The 25,561-nt window shown below is 38.1% G+C and overlaps 1 protein-coding gene across 2 annotated transcripts in view; it reads left to right on the forward strand.

Annotated features, from left to right (window-relative positions):
• The window catches only part of CDC42BPA (CDC42 binding protein kinase alpha), a 3,351,611-nt gene that overhangs the window by 1,945,691 nt on the left and 1,380,359 nt on the right, over positions 1-25,561 (forward strand). For both annotated transcript variants that reach the window (XM_044059574.1, XM_044059584.1), the window contains exon 11: positions 13,543-13,665. In XM_044059574.1, coding sequence (XP_043915509.1) covers positions 13,543-13,665 — 123 coding nt within the window. The remainder of the gene's footprint in view (positions 1-13,542; positions 13,666-25,561) is intronic.

The raw sequence follows: 25,561 nt of genomic DNA on the forward strand, positions 1-25,561 counted from the left end.
TGCCCCATCCCCCACTAGCACATTAAGCTAACGTTCCTGAAAGGGCTCCAATATTGTCTTTATTTGATAGCTAGCCTGCTTGTTTTTTGAAAAATGTCCCAACCCTCCTGCTATTATTGTTTTATAAGGCTGTGTCTCTGCTTTTCACCTCTTATGATTATCTAATTTCCAAAGTCCATCCCTCCCCACTTTCATTACTACTGTCTTATATAAGGGGTCTATATCAGGTTGTCGAACTCTTAAAAGTTCGAACGTCATATGGTTGACACCATATAATTGAACTTTTAAATGGTTGAACGTTTCAGCTGAGATCTCCGTACAGTGTGGAATGGGAAGATTTCCCTTTTCTGCACTGTAGTGTGATCTCAGAGTTTCTATGTTTAAAGAGCGGGGAGGGGTGCATCCCCCCAAGTGGGGGAAGTAGGGGGCTTAAACCGTTCAGATAGGTTTTTTCTTTGGTTTATTTTTTTTATTACATTTTCGAACTTTTAAAAGTTTGATCATATGGTGTCGACCATATGACGTTCGAACTTTTAAAAGTTCGATTATGTAATATAGATGCTATATAAGCTATATATTTACTCTTCCCACCCATTGTTTTGCACATACCCATAATACAGTGTGCCTTCCAAGCAAACAATATTGTTCTTGTGTAAACCTCCTTTACTACATCCTGTCTCCTGGTCATTTTCCTGAGATCAGCAAAGCTTGTAGTCCTAGCCTGCATTCCAGAGGTGTTTTACTCATATCCAGTGCCATTCAGGTAGAGTTAAGTACCTTTGATTGCTAAATTGCATTTAAGTTATTTTCAGTTATTGCTTTTGTTTTCTGCTTTTGTGTGTGCATTTCACTGAATTTTTTGTAAAAAAAAAAAAAAAAAAAAAAAAAAAAATTGCTTTTCCTCTCCCTGTTACTGCCTTGAAATTACCTTCCGCAAGAGATTTCCAGTTAGTTGTTTAAGTGATTTGTGTTAATATTGCACTTGTCGGTCTCTTCTTCTGTGTTTTTTCATCAAGAGGACTGAGGTTATTCATCTTATGGCAGGAGATGTTTTTCTGATCTGTTTGAGTAGGGGAAATATACAAAAGGAATTCAGTAAACAAATGGCCAGCACCAAGATGTATTAAGCACAACAGAACAAAAATAAATGTTAAATATTTATTGGTCCCAAACCGGTTTCGACAAACCTGCCCTCCTCAGTGGGATATATAACAAAACCCATATAATCATGCCATTTATATAGAACAATCCCTCTAATGAAAAGTTAGCCTCACATATTAAGTCATTTCCTATAGCAACTGATAACATATTTACCTAAAAAAGTAAACAGATAATAATAAATGCCATTGTCTTGTAAACTGAAAATTGCAAATTTTATAAGTGATCATTGAGCCCCGGTGAAAAAAGACCCCCCCCCCCCCCCAGTTTTATAATCCAATATTTCTCTTTTTTTATTGAAAATCGAATGCCAACCCTGTCCATTACTTCTATTGCCATGAATCCTATCTATAATCATAAAGTAAAACTGTGCAGTACAATGAACAGTGCAATGTCTATATAATGCATTCATCAATCGTTTATTATGTATATTACTCTGATGCTCAGACATACGAATATGCAAAGGACATGATGTCTGCCCTGTATAGAAGGCCAAACAGGCACATGTCGCTAAATATATTACCCAGTCCGTTCCACATTTCCCAAAAAATCTAGTATCAAAAACCTGACTGGTGTTGTTACTAGTGAATTGTTTGGACTTGAATATATATATTGACACGAGGAGCATGGGCCACAGGGAAAAGTGCCCAGCAATCTCCCCCCAGTAATAGTTATTTGATGATATACTGCACCTCCTGTACTAGTATGTTTGAAGTGGGGAAAAATGCGATTCCAGTGTTTTTCCTCTTTTATATCAAAACTGACATTTGGGACCAAGAGCATGGTGCAGCTCATCATTGGCCATTAGTATGTTCCAATGTTTGGTAATAACCTTCCAAATCAGATTGGTATTGCACCCATATGTGGTTACAAATCTAATGTTATCAGATTCCACCCTCTGTGTTTTATCTTTATATTCCAGTAATTGCATCCTGTCCAAATATGAGGCCCAATTGCTGGCAGCTATAATATCCTGTTGTTTATACCTTCTAACTCTAAATCTATTAATAAGATCTTGTTGAGATGTAATATAATCCACCGGTGTAGAACAGATTATTTTTGTACGTAAGAACTGGGACTTTGGAATGTTATGGATGGTGTGGCTTGAATGCATGCTGGAATGTTATGGATGGTGTGGCTTGAATGCATGCTGGTGGCAAAAAGCAAGGTATTATACTGGGGATACTTATGAAACACCTGAGTTCTGAGTGTGTTATCAGGATTTCTAATAAATGTCACATCAAGAATGTTGATTTGATGGTAATCTGAATTTAATGTAAACTCTGTTCCCCTTTGTTATCATTCAAATACTGAACGAATTCCAATAAGTATTGCCTATCAGCTCACCACACCAGCCAGCAATCATCCAAGTACCTCCTCCAAATATCCTGTTCATTCATGTAAATATTGTGAGTGGGGTCATATATCAACTGTTCCTCAAGATATGCCATGAACAGGTCCGCTTAGATGGGTGCAAAAGATGCAGCCATTGCAGTACCCTGAGTTTGCCAGAAACATTCACCCTGGAAATAGAACACATTCTTGCTAAGTACATGCTCTGCCATGCATATTAATAATGTATTAAAACCATCTGGATACAAATTGGCTCAATCCAACCAGTAATGTAAGGCCTGGAGCCCAGCCCACTGGGGAATGTTAGTGTATAAAGCTTTTACATCAAGGGTACATAGAAGCCAATCAGGCTGCAATTGGGTATCTGATAATATTTTAAGAAATTGTGTCATATCCTGTATTCTCACACGAATCAAATTTAATAGGGCTTCAGATATTGGGTCAAAAATACAGTGAGAAGTTCCGTCAAGGAACCTCTACCAGAAACTATTGGTCTAGCAGGGGGGTTTGTCAAGGATTTATGTATTTTTGGTAATAAGTATAGTATCTGTTTCTGTGGTCTGAAACAGTCAAATGTAATCTCACAGAATCTGAAATAATCCCTTCTTTGACAGCCTTATTTAAGAAAGAATCAATTTCCCTTTTGAAATTGGGTGTGGGGTCAATAGGCATACATATATAACGTCGAGGGTTGGACAAGTGTCCATTTCCCTCCGCCAGATAATCTGTATTCATGATGACTACCACCCCTCCCTTATCAGCTGGTAATATTACAATATTTTTATTGTCCTTGAGTTCCTGTAAGACATGTCGTTCCCCAACCTTACAATTTTGACCAAGTGGAGTATATTGAACTAATCCAAAATGAATATCTCTGAGCACAGCTTGTTGGAATATAGACACGTGCTTATTCATAGGAGGCATAAAATCAGACTTTAAAAATTTAAAGTCAGTCGATCTTTGAGAGACATCTCTAGAGCCAAAAAACAATCTTAAAGTCTACGACAAAAATCATGTACATCAGTAACCATAAAGGTTTCATCCACAAAAAAGCCCACAACATAATTTAAGCCTTTATTGAGAAGTTGTTTTTGCTCAGCGGTAATTTCAGCATTGGAGATGTTTAAAATATTATAGTCAGCATCCCCTACTGGGACATTAGAGTCAGAAGCAGATCCTCCACTGTGTCTATTTTTACCTTTTCTTCCACCCCTCTTCCTGCCATATCTAAGGAGTGGTCTGAACTACGCTGTTTCTTTGGGTCAGGTGAATCCCGTATATTAGCACACTCCGTGTCCGTAGCTGAGGACTCATCAGCCGAAGCACTGCTATATGTATTCCCTGTTTTCCTAAGAATAGACTTGGGTCTCTTTCTATTGGTCTCCCTATAGACTTGTTGGTCTCAGAAAACCTGACAATTTTATGAGCATCAAAGGGTTTAGCCCTTTGATAATCAATCAGATCCCTGTTGAACTTCCATATTTTCTTTTCTTTAATTTGCTTCTCAAAAGTAAATAGCTCCCTTGTGAGTTTGAGACAGAGTATTGTGGTTGACCCTCATACATTTTCAATTCCTCACACAGATTCTTGACTTCTTTAATATTCCCATCTATCGTGCGTTCATAATATGAACTTAAAATATGAACAAATTACATGGATGCATTCTGTTGAGCAAGACTCTACACCTGCAGCAACAAATCATCCATCTTGCTCACAAGGGATTGTATTTTAACCCTAAGGCCTATAGGTGTAATATCTTTGCTTTGGTAAGCTTTAAAAAGCTTAAGGTGCCAGGCATTTGTCCATAATGTTTTCATACTCTTTCCAAGTTTACTAAAAGCCAGATTGCACCCATCAACTGGATCAATGTTCTGTTCATCAGTATTCTTGTCATTTTCATTAGAAATGCCAAAAATCCGTATATCATTTTTATCGGCACAAAGACCCTCAGAATCGCCTCAAGATCCATGACAATAAGCTCACAATCTGTTGGTTTACAACCCAAATGCCTAAATGGTACAAAAATACTGAACATCCATCAACCAATGCTACACCAGAGGACTAATAGTCTGCTCCAAATTATACCCCAAGGGTGCTATATTGTCTATGAACAAATAATCAGTATGTGAGATATATAACCAAATACATCCCTCACCATACAAATGTTCCTAATAGAGTGCGAAAGTTCAACAGGGATCAAACAGTCATAAACAAAAAAGGTGAATATCCAACTACCCCTATATATCACTATGAGAAAGACCAAGGAAAGCATACAGAATATATTTATATACATCCACAACAAATCCAAATTTTTTAATTAGTAGTGTGCGAGACCATTAACAGGCCCCTATGTAGAAACAGTAGACCCCTGATAGAAATACAACTACTAACAAGTAGCCATATATCAGTAGATATCTCAAAAGAACAACAAAAGATATCCACTATTATAAACAGGGCTATTTGTCCCAACTAGGGTCATACAGAGGCTCCCCCTTCTTTACAAATCAAATTATAGGGAAAATGAATAGGCCTATTTTAAGTATGTTTCAATACAAAAATCATCCCACTTGTTAAACACTTATGGTGAAGTGTAACTAAGACGAAATAGGACTGCTAGTATCATAACTCAGGGACACACTTCTACTCAATAATATCCCACTTTAAACCTTCAAATCTTTCTAAACAGTAGAACAGACTGAGCTAAAATAGCCACCTGTGACGTCTAAATAGTCCCTCACTGCCAAACATGCACATATAAATAGCAATTTGTATTCAAACACATTCGTAATTATTACGACATCAAGATGTATAACATAGTACAAAACAACTTGAAGAACATCTGAATAATGTTCAGTTTCACATATACTAGAACCAAACATAGAAACTGAAAGCAGTTCACCAATGATAAATACAGGATGGTACAATCATATAACATTTCTATGCAGATATAGCCACCATACTATCCAAATATGTATTCCAAGCACTGAGTTTGTTGTAGTGCGCCCACGGTAAAAACTGAAGATGTTGGTGTAGTTACCCAATCACCAGTGCCAGCAAAATACTGATTCCAATTGTTTGCATGCACAACAGATATATTTTATGACCAATATAGTCCCAGAAAGAATGATAATCACAAACTAGTGCCTGTATGGTTAAAAGTTGAATGCCATACCTTAAAGAAAAATACAATATAAGTGAATGGTGAGGCTGGATTATAATACCCCACACCAAACACTAAACATGAGGTCGGGCCAAAAATAATATGTGAAAAGCCAAGCTTCCACTACAAACAAAAAGTAATGCACATATAGTAACCATATTGTCCAAAAGTGTATGTCACAAACACTGAGTTTCTTCATATTGTTTTGTTGCAACCACGATGAGAATTGAAGATGTCGACATTATTACCCAGTCTTCAATGCCAGAAAAATACTTATCCCATCTGTTTGCCAGCTAATTTTACATCCAATACAGTCCCACAATTGATGTCAATCCAGTATGGTCCCATGAATAAGGATAATCCCAAAGCAGTACCTGTACTGTTATGTAAAACACCAAGCCCTCTAAAAGCAGTGTAAAAATGGCGAGGCTAGATTCTAGTTCACCACAACAAGCACATGATATGAGGTTAGACCAGAGATAACACAAGCCAAACTTGCACTACAAGCAGAATATTTTACAAATATAGTCACCATACTATTCAAAAGTATGTCCCAAACACTAAATCTCTTTATACTGTATCTCAGCGACCATACTGAGGACCAAAAATGTGGGCTTTGTTACCCAATCCGTAATGCCAGCATAATATCGGTCCCAACTATTTGCAGGCAAGTTTTGCATCCAGTATCGTTCCACAAACGATGACAGTCACAAAACAGTACCTGTATTGTTATGAGTTAAGAATCCAGCCCCCGAAAAGAAGTATAATACAAGTAAATGACGAGAGTAGGCTGTAATCCCCCTCAACAAACACATGGAGTGAGGTCGCGGCCTGCAATAAAGTACGACAGGTCAAATATCCAATTCCAACAAAGAAATTTGCAATAAGAAGTCGTAGGATTGTCCATCCGATAAAAAACAACTGGTAAAATGGATCCAATTCACCGGGTTCATCCAGATGGAATAGGCAAAGACTGAGCAGAAGCAAAGCTATACAAGCCACAGCTAGGGACACAATAGTGTGCTAACACCAATCCAACTGCAGTGCAAAAATCCAATGATGCAGTGAAAATGTCTGCACGTACGGCTGGTGCAGGGCCAAACCAGAATTCAGTAAACAAACGGCCAGCACCAAGATGTAATAAGCACAACATAAAAATAAATGTTAAATATTTATTGGTCCCAAACCAGTTTCAGCAAACCTGCCTTCCTCAGTGGGATATATATCAAAACCCATATAATCATGCCATTTATATAGAACAATCCCTCCAATGTAGTCAGCCTCACATATTAAGTCATTTCCTGTAGCAACTGATAACATACTTACCTAAAAAAGTAAACAGATAATAATAAATGCCATCATCTTGTAGACTGAAAATCATAAAAAAGAGAAATATTGGATTATAAAACTGGGGGGTCTTTTTTCACCAGGGCTCCATGATCACTTATCAAATTTGTGATTTTCAGTCTACAAGATGATGGCATTTATTATTATCTGTTTACTTTTTTAGGTAAGTATATTATCAGTTGCTATAAGAAATGACTTAATATGAGCCAGTGTGTTTATTTTATTTTATCTTATCATATATTTTATTGAAAGTTTTCAAGTTTCAAGTGTTTTTAAGTGGAATTGGTGGCAGAACCATTTGTTTTTGGAGTTTTCTATTTTGATGTGCTCTGCCTTTGGTGACGCTACTTACTTCTTTTATTTACACTATTTCTGATGCCATTTGACTTAGGATGTGCAGGAAGTCCATCAGGCCTTGTATGCCAGACACAGGTCACCTGTGTTTTTTTTTTTTTTTTTTTTTTTTAACAATAAGCATCTTTATTAAATTATCACTTATGACATAGGTAATCATACATTTATATAAATGAAAACAAACCATATTGACATTTTTAGTTGCAAGCAGTATGTATCATTTATAATCTATCCAGTCATTGTCAGTCATTATCGATCAAAAATTACATAGTTCATTCAAATCCTGCCTTCTTTTAAACTTCATTCCTTTTCCAAAACGTTATTCTGCATGTACTGTCCCAACAGTACTCAGTTTTAATGTGCAATTTGTTCCTACAATTTTCTAAAGATCCCATTTCCATTTGTTTTATCTTTGGTACTATATTCACTACTTCTAGTACAACTGGTTTAGACTTTAATTAATACCAATTTGCTTACTCAGTATTTCTGATAGAGTAGTTTGCACTTAATTTTTTAAATCAGCCAATTTATTACATTCCCAAAAAATATGTTCCCAATTACCTCTTTCTTTCCCTTCACACATCCAACATTGGCTAGCTACCTGAGGAAAAATTCTTGGGAGTCTACTTGGGGCATAAAAATAGCTATGTAAACACTTCCAAGCAAAGATCCTAAATCTGCTAGATTTTTTTTTTCATATTTGGAACACATACATATATTCCCCCGTGTTTCGTCGTCATCCCTTTCTGCTTTGAATTATAACTTTCTGCTTGTGCTATGTATAGGAGCCCTAACTGAGTAGCTCTGGAATACCCCTTCAAATGAGGTAATCCCAAACCATCTTGTCCTATTGGAAGAATCATCTTATCCCACTTGACTCTTATCATTTTCCCTCCTAGATGAAATCCTTCAGCTCTTTATCAATTCTTACCCACAGCTTCTCCTGTGGTTAATAAAAGTATGCCTGACGTGCATAAAACTAAAGGGACTAAAAACATTTTGACTGCTTGTATCTTCCTATCCCTATCCATAAAACAGCACTTCCAATTTCTCAGTTTTTGTATTATTTTTGTAGAGTCTTCTCATATATCACTAGGTGCCACAACAGGATCCTTTTAATCCATACTTCTAAGTACTTCATTTTATCATGTCCCCATAAATATAGATATTGCTGAACCAATCCGTGTGTGGTTGCATAGTTTACCGCTCTTGTTTTGGTTTTAGCTTCATTAATTTTGTATCCTGAAAAGACTTGAAACTGTCTCATAATGTTCCACAGCACTGAAATGTCTTTTTCTGGTTCTTATCATGTGTAAAATAATGTCATGTACAAGCAAAGTCAGGTTTTCTTGACTACCAGACTAGTTATATCGTTGAATTTCTGAGTCCCTTATTTTCTTTGCCAATGGTTCTAAATCTATTGCAAATAACAAAAGGGAAAGAAGACACCCCTGCCTGGTTCCTCTTCTCAAACAGAAATTATTAGAGAAGAACCCACCCACTTTAATTTTCACCTCTGGTCCCTCATATATCCTCGTATTCAACCTTATAATTTTATCTGTCTGCTTGGGATGACATGGTCGACAGACCATGATGCTTTGCCACAGATAGCCTGCACCTGTCGCCCCTGAGATTCCGGATACTGGCTAAGGCTCTTGCTGTCCCTATAGTGCCTTTTTTAGGCAAGGTTCAAGTGACAAATTCACCACCGTAACAGAAACAGGCAAGCAAAAACTGAGGGTAATGCTACTCAATGCTAGAAGTCTAAATCTCAAAATGCACTCACTCGAGGCACTCCTTAAAATGGAGAACATCAATATCTGTACAGTGACTGAGACCTGGTTCAAGGCTCCAGAGAGCACCCCCCTGCACCACCAGGCTACCACACTTTTCGGCCATGTAACCTGGACCGAAATACCAAAGGCGGAGGTGTGTCCATATTCATTAAGGATATCCACACCTCCAGGCTAGTTGCTCAGCATAATGCATCCGAGGTTATCAAAGTGCAACTAACTCTGGACTAAACTGCAATCCAAACTGTAGCTTGTTACAGATCCCCCACCATGCCCCAGGATTCCCACTCCTCTTTTCTTGATGTACTGGAAAATATTAGGGTTCAGCCAAACACCCTAATAATGGGCGACTTCAACTACCCCAACATTAACTGGGAAAACTACTCGTGTACCAAATCCTTAGCTCCATGCTTTCTGGAATTCATAATCTCCAATGCCCTGGATCAACTTATCCACACCCCTACCAGGGGCAACAATATCCTAGACCTAGTCATTACCAACATGAGTGACCAGTGTTCCACACTTGGTCAACTCCTCGTTGGGCTGATCCAACCATAAGCTAATTACCCTTGATATCCACATCCCGCCCCCACCCCCCATTAAGGAAACCACGGTAAAAGATTTCTCCAAAGCCAACTTCATGCTTCGTAACACAGAAGTGGTGAACTTCATGACACCCATGCAGATGGACAATACAGTTACTACTGCTGAATCCCACACAAATGCACTCTGAGCACTTATACGAGTGCATGGATCTTGCTATCCCAAACAGCACCAAGATGCTATCCTCCAAAAAAAGGAAGCCAATCTGGTGGTCCCCTGTCATAAACAAACTGTACAACAGAAAGAAGAAACTGTTGCAAAAGAGAGTGAAATCCCATGAGTGGAGGAGCTCCTTGGCCAGCCTCAGTAAGAAGCTGAGATCCCTTATAAGATCCTCCAAAGCTAGCTACGAAAACAAAATCACCACTAATTCTAAGGACAACCACAAAGCATTCTATAGCTATGTCAAGAATCTCGACGGGAACACCCAGATCTGCTCTGAGTTACAGCACAACGGCACGAAAATTACAGAACCAACTGATATTGCCAACATCCTGGCAGATAGGTTCAGTGCTAGCTTAACCCCCCCCCCCATCCCATCCCCTAAAGGGCCCATATCTATACAGGAAGAATGCAGAGTCCCTGTAATCACAACTACGCAGGTAAAAGCTACACTCTCTAAAGCCAAAAACACAGCATCCATGGGACCGGACAACATCCCAGGCTGCATTTTACAGGAACGTCAGAACGAACTGGCTCCCCACTTAAGCACCATGTTCAGTAATAGCCTCGCATCAGGCTTTGTGCCCACTGAATGGCGCACAGCAACAGTTATCCCACTCCACAAAGGGGGAGCCACCGCTGATCCTGGGGTCTATTGACCTATTAGCCTGACGAGCCTGGTCTGCAAGGCCTTGGAACGTATCATCATGGAACTCATCAACAAAGACATTGGTAACCTCCAAACTCTGGATCCCACCCAGTTCGGGTTTGGGAAAGGCAGGTCATGCCTCCTGAACCTGATTGACTTCTTTGAGGCAGTCACCAAAGCTGTAGATGAGGGTAAGGAGGTTCACACAGCCTATCTTGACCTCGCCAAGGCATTCGGCACCATCCCCCATTCTGGAATTATAGCTAAACTCACTAAACTAGGTATAAATCCCTACGTCACAAGATGGGTTGCCAACTGGCTCACTGACAGAACCCACAGTGTAAATGTTGCAGACTCCAAATCTGACCTCAAAGCAGTGACAAGTGGAGTACCACAGGTTTCCGTCCTGGGACCTCTCCTGTTTGGTATCTACTTCTCTGCAGTACAGGCTAACACAGAAGGCCTCTGGCTAATGAAGTTTGCAGATGACTGCAAGCTAGGAGCCATAGTCAAGTCCCCAAATGATGTGGACATCCTACAGAAGGGCCTCGCTGAGACAGATGCCTGTTGCCAGAGCCATGGCCTCAAGCTCAATGCCAAAAGTGCATTGTCATCCCCTTTGGTAAAAACTCTGTACCCATGAACTACCACATAGGCAGCAATCTACTTAACACCGAATGTGTGATAAGAGACCTTGGGACCCAAGTGGACAGTAGTCTGTCCTTTGATAGTCACATCGCCACAGTAGTCAGGAAGTTCTTCTACGTGGCACTCCTCATCATAAAAGGGTTCTCATCCAGGAAAAAAGAAGTCATTGTTACCCTCTACTCGACACTCATTAGACCTATTATAGAGTACAACGCCCCTTTTGGAATGTACCTCACAAGACATCTGCAGCAGCTGGAAAGGCCACAGAAGTACCTCACAAAGAGGATTACTGGCCTCAAACAAATGCCTTTCACTGACTTGTCTCAAAAAACTCCAGCTTTACTCCGTAGCATATCGTCTACTCCGAGGTGATCTCTGCCAACATATAAAGCTATGTCAAACCCAGAGCTGTTGGACATGCTACACCTAAAGAAATCCCAATCCCTCCGAGCTACATGCTCTAGGGACCTAAACCTTGTCACCACAATAAACAGGACATGCTGGAAGGATAGATTCCTGTCCTAGAGACTTCCCATACTCTGGAACAGGCTACCCATAAACAAAGTTCTTCATTAGCACTCTTCAAGAAAAATCTTGATGAGTGGATGGGAAATAGGAAATACACCCTGGGGATCACTTCTGTGTCTCTGCTTGACAGTGACACAGAAAAATAACTTTCTTGGGTGGTGTAAGCCAGGGAACCTTGTTGGCTAGGCTTACATAGGCCCTTGGGCCGATAGCCTAGTACCTACCTATGAACAAATGCTTACATTGCCCTGCACACAAAATCCCAGCTTACTGTGTTGAATTATTTCTCTGTATCAAGATTGCCAACAAGAGTGTTATTTTCTTACGTTCTGCTTCCCTCTGGATCATCATTGTTTTGTTCATGTTGTCAGATGTTTGCCTCTCCTCCACAAAACCACATTAATCCATATCTATCAATTTCAGCATCACCTGTGCCATTTTTAGCCATTACAGACATAAAAACTTTATGCTCTTGGCTTAAAATTGAAATAGGCCTATATGCAGCTGGATCTGATGGGTCTTTACCCTCTTTAGGTATTACAACAACCAACACTTTCTTCCAGGATGTTGGTGCTTCTCTTAAAATTCTGTTAAATAAAACCTTGCACATCTTTATCATTTTTTCCCTCTTAGCTTCCAAACTTCCACAGGAATACCATCTGTTCCCAGGGACTTTCCTTTAGATTGGTTATACAAACACAGGTCACCTCTTAGCAGTCTGTGGGATACTGAATATTGTGTCAGGACTTTGAGTCAGTCCTTGTAGGACATGTTGTTTAGGCCTTGTATCCTTTTAGTAGGGTATCTCTCTAGGTGTTCCATTTGTTGCTTGTATATGGACAAATACTTGCCCGATGAGGCATTATATTCAGTGCTTGGCCTAATGAGGGCTGAGTAAAGGAGGACATTGACATCCCTAGATCTAGACACAATCCCTTTGTTTATAAGCTGTACAGTATAGAAGGGCTTTCTTACAACAATGGGCATTTATTAATCAAAAGTTAGGTCACTGTCCACATAATTTCTCAAATCCCAAAAATCTGGGTCAACTCTTATAGGTGTATTTTGAATGTGGTAGTTCCCTGGGGTAGATGACTTCCCAAAGGATACAATAATGCATTCTTTCGTACTGATTTCAGAGTATGAGTTTGGTACCAGTTATTTATTTGGGACGAACCTTCCTGCAGGATTGCTCAGTAATTTGGGGATCCGGTGACTTCTCCTGGCTTGCAGTCATCTGCAAACTTAGCAGCCCAACTCAGTGTCGGTATCCCAATTTGAAACTTTTTCAGACAGAACACCACACTCAGAAGGAGAAATCCTCTGGGTCTGCTAGAGGCAGGAAGGTCCATGATACTGTAGATGGAGCATATTGTAATGTCTTTGCCTGTCTCCATGGATGTGCATACTGAAGCGGGCCAAAGCTGGCAAGAATACGTGTATGGAGGGGCTTAGCATCTCTTTTGTACCGTCATACTTCTGTGTGAAAGCTGGAAAGAGAATTCTTTATTTACACCAGAGGTCTTTCTTCATATGCATCATGTCATACTGTCCTCAGAAAGTTGAGGACTTGTCTTTTACCTTTTAATCCCTCCCCAAAACCCAGACTGACCTTTTTCTAGCACTCGGAATGCTAGTCTTCAGTGTAATGGACAGACTGTTGGTCCCAGTGCCTTTGGGTGGGCTGGAGTCTCACACTTTTTCAAGTATTGGAATGTAATTAAACGTTACAGATTTATAATGTTTTTGTAATTAATATATTAACTCTCTTATTTTTTTCTTTTTAGAGTCAACCCAGACTGTTCAGGCTCTCCAGTATTCTACAGTGGATGGACCAGTAACTGCTAGCAAAGATGTAGAAATCAGGAGCTTGAAAGAAGAAATAGAAAAGCTTAACAAACAGATAACTGGTAAGAGAGTGTAATTGCTGCTTCACATTATTTTGTAAGAATAATTGTTACTCTTTTTGTGCCTTTCAGTGCATGCACCTGTTATCTTGAGCTTTAGGTCATCCTTGTCCTACTTGAGTTAGAATATGAAAATACTGCGAACCCTGTTGCTTCTTCCTTTGACTGTTTCGGGAAGAGCCATCAATGTCAGCTTATGGCAGAGTTTGGAGCGGCCATTCAGTTTGATGATAACCACAATGTTAATTTCACAGTTTCATTTCATGTTTCAAAAGTCATATGGAGAGAATGCTGCAGCAACAGAAAGACTTGCATAGCTTGATTGTTCAGTACCTGTGGAGATAAGACATACGCGTGCGCGTGTGTGTGTAATACATATTTTTGCTTTTGTGTATACTTTAGTTTAAAAAAACGAAAAAATGAGCAGTCACAAACCAATAAAACCAAATTCCAAGGTCAAAAAAGAGGTGCAGGAACCAGCAATAATGTTCAAACACTCTTCTTTATTCCAATAAAAACATAAGCCAGTACGGCCCAAAAACGAGAAGGAATAGTAACTGTTGAGCGCGCTTTCCCTTTGTTAAATACAAAGCTTCATCAGAACAACAGTGCTTACCAAATACCATTCTTATATATCACATGTAAATTGAATTCATTAAATAATTAACCCATTATTGTTGACAAATAATAATGTTAAAGCCACATTACTCCAAATGTTAGCAGTATTGCAAAAAAATATGTTGCGTCTCTTGCATCTCTTAAGTGCTAACACTGTTTAAAACCAATGAAATTACATGTGTATTTGAATACATAGAATTTAAAACGTTCTCCAACTAAAATTCTTTCATTATTTATAATACTTAGTTAAAAGAATGAATATTATTATTCGGACATAAAAACAAACTAACCAAGAATGAACAAATGTGAGAAATGTACATGAACCACCTATAATCTTCGTAAACTGTAATGAATCACTGTGAAAACCAATTCACCATCAAAAACAAATAAACGTTTTTAAATGGAAAATCCCCATAAGTATATATATATATATATATATATATATATATATATATATATATATATATATATATATATATATATATATGTATATATATATGTATATGTATATATATGGTTTACTATCACAATGCCGACGTGCACTTGCACGGCTATGAAGTATTCGAACAACAGATGTTCGAATACTTCATATTTCGGCAGGTGATGTGAGCGAGCGTTACCATTGAGAATGGACTGTGCATCCGCAATTCTAATGTTCGCTCATGTGAGGGGATCGCGGTACAGTGCGGTTAGGAAAATACATCCCTTTCCTCACTGTAGTGCGACCTCGGAGTTGGAATATTAAGTTGGGGGGTGTGGGGGGTGCAGGGGGGCACAGCCCCCCTGCATAACTGTGTGTTTAGGCTAGTTAGGTAGGTAGTTACGGGACGGGTGGGAGTGCTGTGTATTGCCGAAAATGTCGCGAGCAACATTTTCGACAATACACAGCTGTTTTCGACATTAGAAAAAATCGGAAATATTCATTTCCGATGTATAAATTCGAAAACACAGACACGTTTTGTTCTGATTTTCGAATTTATGATAGTAAACCTATATATATATATATATATATATATATATATATATATATATATATATATGTATGTATATATATATATATATATATATATATATATATATATATATAATAAAAACCAAAAGGAAAAGGAAACTCTGTAACCAATAAGGAAATATATTATGAATGAATGTTGCAATTTTGGTCACCCTTCCTGGAAAAAATTTTCTAATTATTTTGACCAAAATCTCTTCCAATCTGTTTAGTACCCCTTCCTTTAGTTGCTTATAATTTTGCTTGTCTTAATTTCAAGACACTATGAATACTAATGTTGTGATTAAGACCTGGGGGTCTACTGGCATCAGTTTTCAACTGCTAAAATTACTCCCTAAACTTCACTCTAGATTCCCAGTTGCCACCCCTTGGATCTGTCGCTACTTGCTCTATAACAGCAAATTTTATATTCATGTTACTACAAACTAAAGAATGTTTATAGAAGGCATTGGCTTCTTTTCCTTTACTAATATCGTATATATGTTCATAAATTCTTTTCCTTAGAGTACGTGTGGATTTCCCTATATAGAAACTATTGCAGCTTACACATACCCCAATGTACACAATTCCTCTTGTGCCACAGTTATAATGTCTTGGTGCTGTCAACTTAATACCTCTAGAGGGAATGTAAATCTCTTGTTGATGCAAAATATACTCACACTTTCAGCATGACCCACATTTGTAAGTGCCCTTTTTAGAATTAATATTACCCATCCTTTGAATCTCTTTCTTCTCAAATATGTCTTTTAAATTCATCCCCCTTTTTCTAATAAAGGATGGTTGATTGGGAATATATTTTCCCGTATCGTTATTCACTTTCAGTAAAGGCCAATATTTCTTAATAATATCTTCCACTGTTTTAGATGCAACAGAAAATGTATGCACAAGAGCTTGGTTAAAATTCTCCACCTTTTCACTCCCTGGATTCTTTATTTTTTTACCTAATCCAAAAAGTGGAAAATACTTGCTCTTTCTGTTGTTCATTGTCCCATTCACTAAACTCTGTATCAGAGCATTAGGGTACCCTCTTTCCATAAGAAGAGAACTAATATATTTAACCTCTTGTGCAAATACCCCATTTTCACTAGTCATTCTAGATGCCCTTATCAGTTGCCCTTTAATGATACCCTTTTTCTGATAAAAAGGATGGCCACTTTCAAAATGCAAATACATATTCGAGAAAGTGGATTTCCTATACAACTTTGAATGAAAACAATTCTTAGATGGGTCCTTATATAAAGTTACATCTAATTAATTAATGCTCAAATCGTCAAAAGTGCTGGTGAATTTCAAGAAATGTGTGCAGATATTCAAATACTCAAAAAATTCATTAAATACTTCCTTGGACCCTCTCCGTAAAATGCAAATGTCGTCCAGGAAATGAGTGTAAAATGAAATATATTTCTGCCAAACAGTATTAAAAATTAATTTTCTCTCCCAAAAATATAAAACACAATTGGCATAAATGGGGGCACACGCTGCCTCCATGGCCACACCCTTTTTTTGCTGAAAATAATCACCATTGAAATACACAAAATTGTTTTTTAAAACCGTCTCAGTGTGATCTACAATTAAATTAATCATGTTTCCATCTAAGCCTGAATCAGAACTTAAAATTTCACGAACCCATTCCAGGCCTTTGGTGTGTGGAATACTAGGGAATAACTCAACCATGTCTATAGTAACAAAACATATTTCAACATCATATTTATCTGTGGGAATTCTTCTCAAAAAATCCCAAGAATCTTTAGTAATGTGTGGGACAGAATTAATGAACTGCTTTAATTGTGAATCTACAAAAATCGCTAGTGGTTCAGTAATACTCCCAGCCCCTGCTACAATAGGTCTGAATTTAAGTGCCTCAATACATTTATGTACCTTTGGTATCCCAGATATAACAGGGAACCTGGGATTCTCAATATGCAAAAAATTATATAATTTTTCGTCAATACTTCCTTGTAATAAGTGGTCAGTTAGATAATAGTTTATCTTTGAGTGGACAGTGTTGATTTCGTTGCATGACACTACCGTGTAATGATCTGTGTCTTGTAGAATATTGTGTATATTAAGACTCATACATTTCATTATACGTCAAAACCACACCAACCCCCTTATCAGGTTTCATCACTCTAACTTTTTCATCCCTTAGTTTTTTCACTAAAGTTTTTTCTTCTTCTGACCAGTTTTCATGAATAGGACTTTCGTAATATTTAATTTGCCTCACTTCTCTCTCTACCATTTCTTCAAATACCCTTAAAGCAGCATTAATAGGTGGATTAAACACACTTCTTTTGTGTAAATCATTTTGTATAGAACATATATATATATATATATATATATATATATATATATATATATTTATTTGTGTGTAGGTCAAAACACAGGTGCAGGAATTGCAATTTCATTGGTTTTAAACAGTGTTAGCACTAAAGAGATGCAAGAGACGCAACATATTTTTTTGCAATACTGCTAACATTTGGAGTAATGTGGCTTTAACATTATTATTTGGCAACAATAATGGGTTAATTATTTAATGAATTCAATTTGCATGTTATGTATAAGCATGGTATTTGGTAAGCACTGTTGTTCTGATGAAGCTTTGTATTTAACAAAGGGAAAGCGCGCTCAACAGTTACTATTCCTTCTCATTTTTGGGCTGTACTGGCTTATGTTTTTATTGGAATAAAGAAGAGTGTTTGAACATTATTGCTGGTTCCTGTACCTGTTTTTTGATCTTGGAATTTGGTTTTATTGGTTTGTGACTACTCGTTTTTTGGCTTTTGGATATCCATAGCAGAACGGGTGGAACGGGATGTCTTTTTGGATACACCAACAGTTTTATGAGAGTCCGTCGGAGATGACAGCACGCCTGTTACTAGGAAGGAGTTTCAACAGGTGATTGTGCTGTTATCACAACTGTTAGAAAATTCGGCACATTTGGCGCCAGGTCAAGGGGATGTACCTGGCAATCAAAATTTATTTAAAGAACAGTACGGGAACAGACAAGGGCTGGCGTCCTCCAAGACTGAAATATTACACCAGGGAGAAGGACGCAGTAGCCCTAACAGTAATAAGCAACAGAGGCTTATGAATAAAAAGGAGAATAGCAATAAGACAGCATTTCCTTGCAAGAGAAATGCAAACACAGGTACTGTGAATTTCAGTTTCGACACTCGGTCGAGCAAGCATTTTAATTTTAATGAATGTGCTTTCAACAATGACTATGAGTCTTTTGATGAGACTTTTAAAGTATTTAAGGACAAATTATATGCCTTAAAAACTAGTCAATTGGAGATTGACTATCTGAACGAATGTATTACAACAGAAAGGATACCTAAGGGGCTTAGAATATTTAAATATCCCAACAGTGTAAAACACAATTCTGCATTATACAAACAGCTTACTGAATTATTTAATAAAACTGGCATCGAAATGTTGAAATTTATGGTTAGAGATTATGAAATTCAGAATGAAGCGTTAGTGATTGAAACAAATGACTTGCACAGTAAAATTTTTGAGGTTAGTAAAGACAATTTTGATGAAAGAAAGTATGATAGTTTATTTAATGAAATTGATAATTACTGTGACAAAGTTATTTTTAGGAAAATAAAAAAACTAGATAGAGATTTAAACTACTATAATAACGATAGGGCATACCCGATATTCAACAATTTTAGGGATACCAAGAAAAGTGTGAATGAGAATATGAGTAAACAATATCAGGGGAACAGTGGTAATGCACATGAACAAAATGAGCTCCCTTTAGAACAAGAAACTGTGAGGAGAAGCGAAAGAATAGCGGAGAAACAGAGAAAATATTCATAACAGAACCCTCAGTCTTATGTGGGGGGGAGAGAGGTTTCAGGGGAGGCCACGAGTTTATTAGTTTGGAATGATTGTTGTGCCATACCCCCCACCCCCAATTTTGAGGGTAGTTTTGAAACTGCTTCTGACACTAGTGGTTCAATTGTTTATAGGAAAAACAACTTCACAGTGTATAATTTTACGGACTTGGTAATTGATGATACTTATTTTAAATTATTTACAAAAGGTTTTCATTTTGTGCCTACTAAGACAGGATGTATGGTGAACACCTTAATTGATATTAAGTTATTTATAAGACAATTGAACTTACAAGTGTATTTTAAAGGCAAGTGTTCTATACAAAATGATTTACACAAAATAAGTGTGTTTAAGCCACCTATTAATGCTGCTTTAAGGGTATTTGAAGAAATGGTAGAGAGAGAAGTGAGGCAAATTAAATATTACGAAAGTCCTATTCATGAAAACTGGTCAGAAGAAGAAAAAACGTTAGTGAAAAAACTAAGGGATGAAAAAGTTAGAGTGATGAAACCTGATAAGGGGGGCGGTGTGGTTTTGATGTATAATGAAATGTATGAGTCTTATATACACAATATTCTACAAGACACAGATAATTACACGGTAGTGTCATGCAACGAAATCAACATTGCCCACTCAAATATAAATTATTATCTAAATGACCACTTATTACAAGGAAGTATTGACGAAAAATTATATAATTTTTTGCATGTTGAGAATCCCAGGTTCCCTGTTATATTTGGGATACCAAAGGTACATAAAGGTATTGAGGCACTTAAATTCAGACCTATTGTAGCAGGGGCTGGGAGTATTACTGAACTACTAGCGATTTTTGTAGATTCACAATTAAAGCAGTTCATTAATTCTGTCCCACACATTACTAAAGATTCTTGGGATTTTTTGAGAAGAATTCCCACAGATAAATATGATGTTGAAATATGTTTTGTTACTATAGACGTGGTCGAGTAATTCCCTAGTATTCCACACACCAAAGGCCTGGAATGGTTTCGTGAAATTTTAAGTTCTGATTCAGGCTTAGATGGAAACATGATTAATTTAATTGTAGATTTCACTGAGACGGTTTTAAAAAACAATTTTGTGTATTTCAATGGTGATTATTTTCAGCAAAAAAAGGGTGTGGCCATGGGGGCAGCGTGTGCCCCCATTTATGCCAATTGTGTTTTATATTTTTGGGAGAGAAAATTTATTTTTAATACTGTTTGGCAGAAATATATTTCATTTTACACTCGTTTCCTGGACGACATTTGCATTTTATGGAGAGGGTCCAAGGAAGTATTTAATGAATTTTTTGAGTATTTGAATATCTGCACAGATTTCTTGAAATTCACCTGCACTTTTGACGATTTGAGCATTAATTATTTAGATGTAACTTTATATAAGGACCCATCTAAGAATTGTTTTCATTCAAAATTGTATAGGAAATCCACTTTCTCGAATATGTGTTTGCATTTTGAAAGTGGCCATCCTTTTTATCAGAAAAAGGGTATCATTAAAGGGCAACTGATAAGGGCATCTAGAATGACTAGTGAAGATGGGGTATTTGCACAAGAGGTTAAATATATTAGTTCTCTTTTTATGGAAAGAGGGTACCCCAATGCTCTGATACAGAGTTTAGTGAATGAGACAATGAACAACAGAAAGAGCAAGTATTTTCCACTTGTAGGATTAAGTGAAAACATAAAGAATCCAGGGGGTGAAAAGGTGGAGAATTTTAACCAAGCTCTTGTGCATACATTTTCTGCTACATCTAAAACAGTGGAAGATATTATTAAGAAATATTGGACTTTATTGAAAGTGAATAACGATACGGGAAAATATATTCCCAATCAACCATCCTTTATTAGAAAAAAGGGGGGGATGAATTTAAAAGACATATTTGAGAAGAAAGAGATTCAAAGGACGGGTAATATTAATTCTAAAAGGGGCACTTACAAATGCGGGTCATGCCGACAGTGTGAGTATATTTTGCATCAACAAGAGATTTACATTCCCTGTAGAGGTATTAAGTTGACAGCACCAAGACATTATAACTGCGGCACAAGAGGAATTGTGTACATTGGGGTATGTGTAAGCTGCAATAGTTTCTATATAGAGAAATCCACACGTACTCTAAGGAAAAGAATTTATGAACATATATACGATATTAGTAAAGGAAAAGAAGCCAATGCCTTCTATAAACATTCTTTAGTTTGTAGTAACATGAATATAAAATTTGCTGTTATAGAGCAAGTAGCGACAGATCCAAGGGGTGGCAACTGGGAATCTAGACTGGAGTTTTAGGGAGTTATTTTGGCAGTTGAAAATTGATGCCAGTAGACCCCCAGGTCTTAACGACAACATTAGTATTCATAGTGTCTTGAAATTAAGACAAGCAAAATTATAAGCAGCTAAAGGAAGGGCTACTAAACAGATTGGAAGAGATTTTGGTCAAAATAATTAGAAAAAGTTTTTCAGGAAGGGTGACCAAAATTGCAACATTCATTCATAATATATTTCCTTATTGGTTACAGAGTTTCCTTTTGGTTTTTATTATATATATACTTATGGGGATTTTCCATTTAAAAACGTTTATTTGTTTTTGATGGTGAATTGGTTTTCACAGTGATTCCTTACAGTTTACGAAGATTATAGGTGGTTCATGTACATTTCTCACATTCGTTCATTCTTGGTTAGTTTGTTTTTATGTTCGAATAATAATATTCATTGTTTTAACTAAGTATTATAAATAATGAAAGAATTTTAGTTGGAGAACGTTTTAAATTCTATGTATTCAGATACACATGCAATTTCATTGGTTTTAAACAGAGTTAGCACTTAAGAGATGCAAGAGACGCAACTTATTTTTTTGCAATACTGCTAACATTTGGAGTAATGTGGCTTTAACATTATTATTTGTCAACAATAATGAGTTAATTATTTAATGAATTCAATTTACATGTTATATATAAGCATGGTATTTGGTAAGCACTGTTGTTCTGATGAAGCTTTGTATTTAACAAAGGGAAAACGTGCTCAACAGTTACTGTTCCTTCTCGTTTTTGGGCCCTACTGGCTTATGTTTTTATTGGAATAAAGAAGAGTGTTTGAACATTATTGCTGGTTCCTGCACCTGTTTTTTGACCTTGGAATTTGGTTTTATATACTTTAGTTTAAACATACAGCGCGTAATTTTTAGCATTTTTAGTAATTTTTTATTCAATAAATACAGGTTGGATAAGCACTTCCATTCTTTGGTGCTGTATTCCTTGCTGGTTTTCGTAATGTTGCATAATTGAGAGTATTTTGTAGTCTGTACTTCTGACTAGTAGCTCCACAGATAAGTTCCCGTGAGACAGTCTCTCAGGGTGTTCCAGGCTCACCTTACAACTGCTGCTGCTTGAAATGTTTCAGGTGTCAACTCTTGAGATAACATTGACTGCCTCTTATCTGGAATCAGTTCTTATGCAGTCTTTTGTTCACTGTGGTCACTGTGGGACATGTTCAGAACAGATGATGTTCTTCTCGTTTCACTGTTGCAGTCATCACCTGTGGGTTATCCCTGCTGTGGTGGGCCTCGGCCTGCCCGAATACCAGAGTCAATGTTTTTCTGCATCGGCTGCTGTCAGGTCATCAGTGCTATAAAGGAAGGCAACCGACACCATTACATCCGTCTTTCTTGCTGTGGAGCCCATAGCAGAAGCAGTTCACAATTGTGCCGGTCGGTCGCTGTCAAAGTTTGAATTACAGCTGAAAACGTTTAAAGCTAAGTACCCCGTTGGGGATCCTTTTTTCTTGCACTAACCTATGTCCGAAAAAGTTAACAGTTGTCTCCCCATGTGGAAAGCAAATATCACACCGAGACTACCACTCATACTGCGTCACTTGTTTAGGCCCAGGCCAAGACATCCCCCGTTGCTGGTTTGGTGCCGTCTTTAACACAAGAACCATTCATTGTAGAGCTCTTATTTTAGCCAGGTATTTTCATCTTCCATCTTCGCATTCCAAAATGGCGTTCGTCAGCCAACAATCCATAGACATTCCAAAAATGCATAAGGATAAAGATAGAGACAAGACCACACAAGGCTAATCCTTCAAAAAACTCTACCGGTAAGCAGGTTGTCAGTTCTCTGGAATTCAGTGAGGTGCCTTCGCAGCTCCTGATGCCAGATTCGATACCTTCGTAGGCTTCCACTGAGAAACTTTCGAAGTCCGGTATGCCGCAGAAATCTTCTTCGTCTTCTGAGCCTTTGGTTGTCTCTGCCTTGGTTGGGTCCGGAGCCGCGATGCAGGCACCAGCTTCCGAGGAGGTTTTTTGCACTACTGAATCTAGACAAAAAACGACGTCTTCTCTGACTACCGTTTCTCTCATACCGATGGATACCCTTAGGCCTAGAGGCAAGGCCACTCGTAGGAAATCTACCTCTTGCCACCATTTTACTCCTACTTCACCACCCCAAGCTCAAATGCTTAAAATGGCAGAGGAAATTATCACCCTTATCAGGGGCAGTCAGGCCAAACCTTCTAAAAGGAAAAGAGACAGTTCTCCTGAAATACTGACTGAACAGAATTCTGAGGAGTCTGATTATTCAGATTTTGAAGAGGAACAACGGGTCTATATTAGAACATTGAAGTTTCAAAACTTTGAATGTTCTAATATCAACCCCTATTCAGCGAAAGCTGAAAACATTGAACATACAGAACAGCAAATTTTTTCCTAGGGAAAAAATTTGCTGTTCCAAAACACACACACACAACATAAGCACACCAAACAAACAGCAAGCCACACACATACACCTAAAATCTTACACCTAACCGTACACTAAACTATACACACACACCACTAACTATCCACTTACCTTAACCCAAACCCTAATCCTAAGGTCCGTCACTATCGCACACTCATTTCACCCACAACCTAACCCTAACTCACCTACCCCACCCTAACCCTCATGTCCACACAATCATACACTTACCTGACCCGCGCCCTAACCCTAACTCACCTAACCCACCCTAACCCTCACATCCACACAATCGCACACATACCTAACCCGCACCCTAACCCACCTAACCCGCCCGTCCACACAATTGCACACTTACCTAACCCGCACCCTAACTAACCTAACCCGCACTCAATCGCACACTTACCTGAACCTGACCCATAGCTTTCCACCACAGCGCTGAAAATACCGAAGCAACAGAAACGGATAACCGAATTCTTTCCCTAGGAAAAAATTTGGTTTTCTGTTGCTTCAATATTTTCAGCTTTCGCTGAATAAGGGTTGATATTAGAACATTCGAAGTTTTGAAACTTCGATGTTCTAATATAGACCCACAACAACCTCTGAATACTTATGAAGATTCAGATGCAGAGGAATCCATTCCTTCTGCCTCCCCACCAGAAGATCTTTCCTTTGGGGAAACCCTTCACACCCTCAGGGAACATTTCCACTGGGAATCCCAGGACTTCTCTCTGTGTAAGAAAATACTAAGAGAGTCTCTAGACCTTGCCCAGCACAGACCCTTGGCCATCCCTCCAACCTTAGAGGTGGTTGATGATGTCTTCCATGAATCCAGCTTAACTCCTGATGCCCTCCCATCTGCTCCCAGAAAACCTGACAAGTATTACAGAGTACCAGATTCTCACAAATACCTGAACAGAAATCCTGCTGCAGACCCAGAGGTCATTACACAGGGACCAACAGGAGCTAAGGCTAGTTCTGCAAAGAGTCCTATTCCTTCTGATAAGGACTACAGAGCTCTGGACAGATGGGGTAAAAAGTATACACCTCTGCAACCTTAGCTATCAGAGTACTCAACTGTCAGTTCTGCATGTTAAAATATTAACAACACACTTTGAAACTATTAAAAGAAAAGATTTCAACCTTTCCTGACTGTGCCAATTCGAAAGAGTTAGCAGATTTACTGCACTATACTTGTCAAGTGGCCAAACATTCATTACACTGTGGATATGATGCCCTAGAAGCCTCAAGCAGGGCAGCAGTGTCAGGATCTGTCATTAGTAGTCATGCATGGCTGAAGGAACAACCTCTCCTGATCATGTCAAATCTAAATTACTTGATGCACCCTTGGATAAGGACCGCTTGTTTGGAGTAAAAGCCAGAAGAGGTGCTTAAAAAGATGGAAGACAAAGCAAAATCTATGTAAACAGTAAAATATTTCCTTCAGGTACAACCTCCTAGGTTCAGCAGAAATTTTCCCTCAAAACACTGGTCCTTTCCTGCACCTAGCAGACAGGGGCAAGGTAACCCCCGCAGGGACAGACCACCCAGACACTTATCCCAGGGACAGCAGAGAACTAAACAGTGGACCACTTCCACTCCAAAGTCAGGGAGCTCCAAGATAATTTTTCAGGGATACAAATTCTCCTTTAATGAACTCCCAATTCCAAGAGAGTACCCAGGCTTACCTCCA

This window comes from Protopterus annectens, chromosome 1.part2, assembly GCF_019279795.1.
Source record: "Protopterus annectens isolate FY-2018-M chromosome 1.part2, PAN1.0, whole genome shotgun sequence".
Lineage (NCBI taxonomy): Eukaryota > Metazoa > Chordata > Ceratodontiformes > Protopteridae > Protopterus > Protopterus annectens.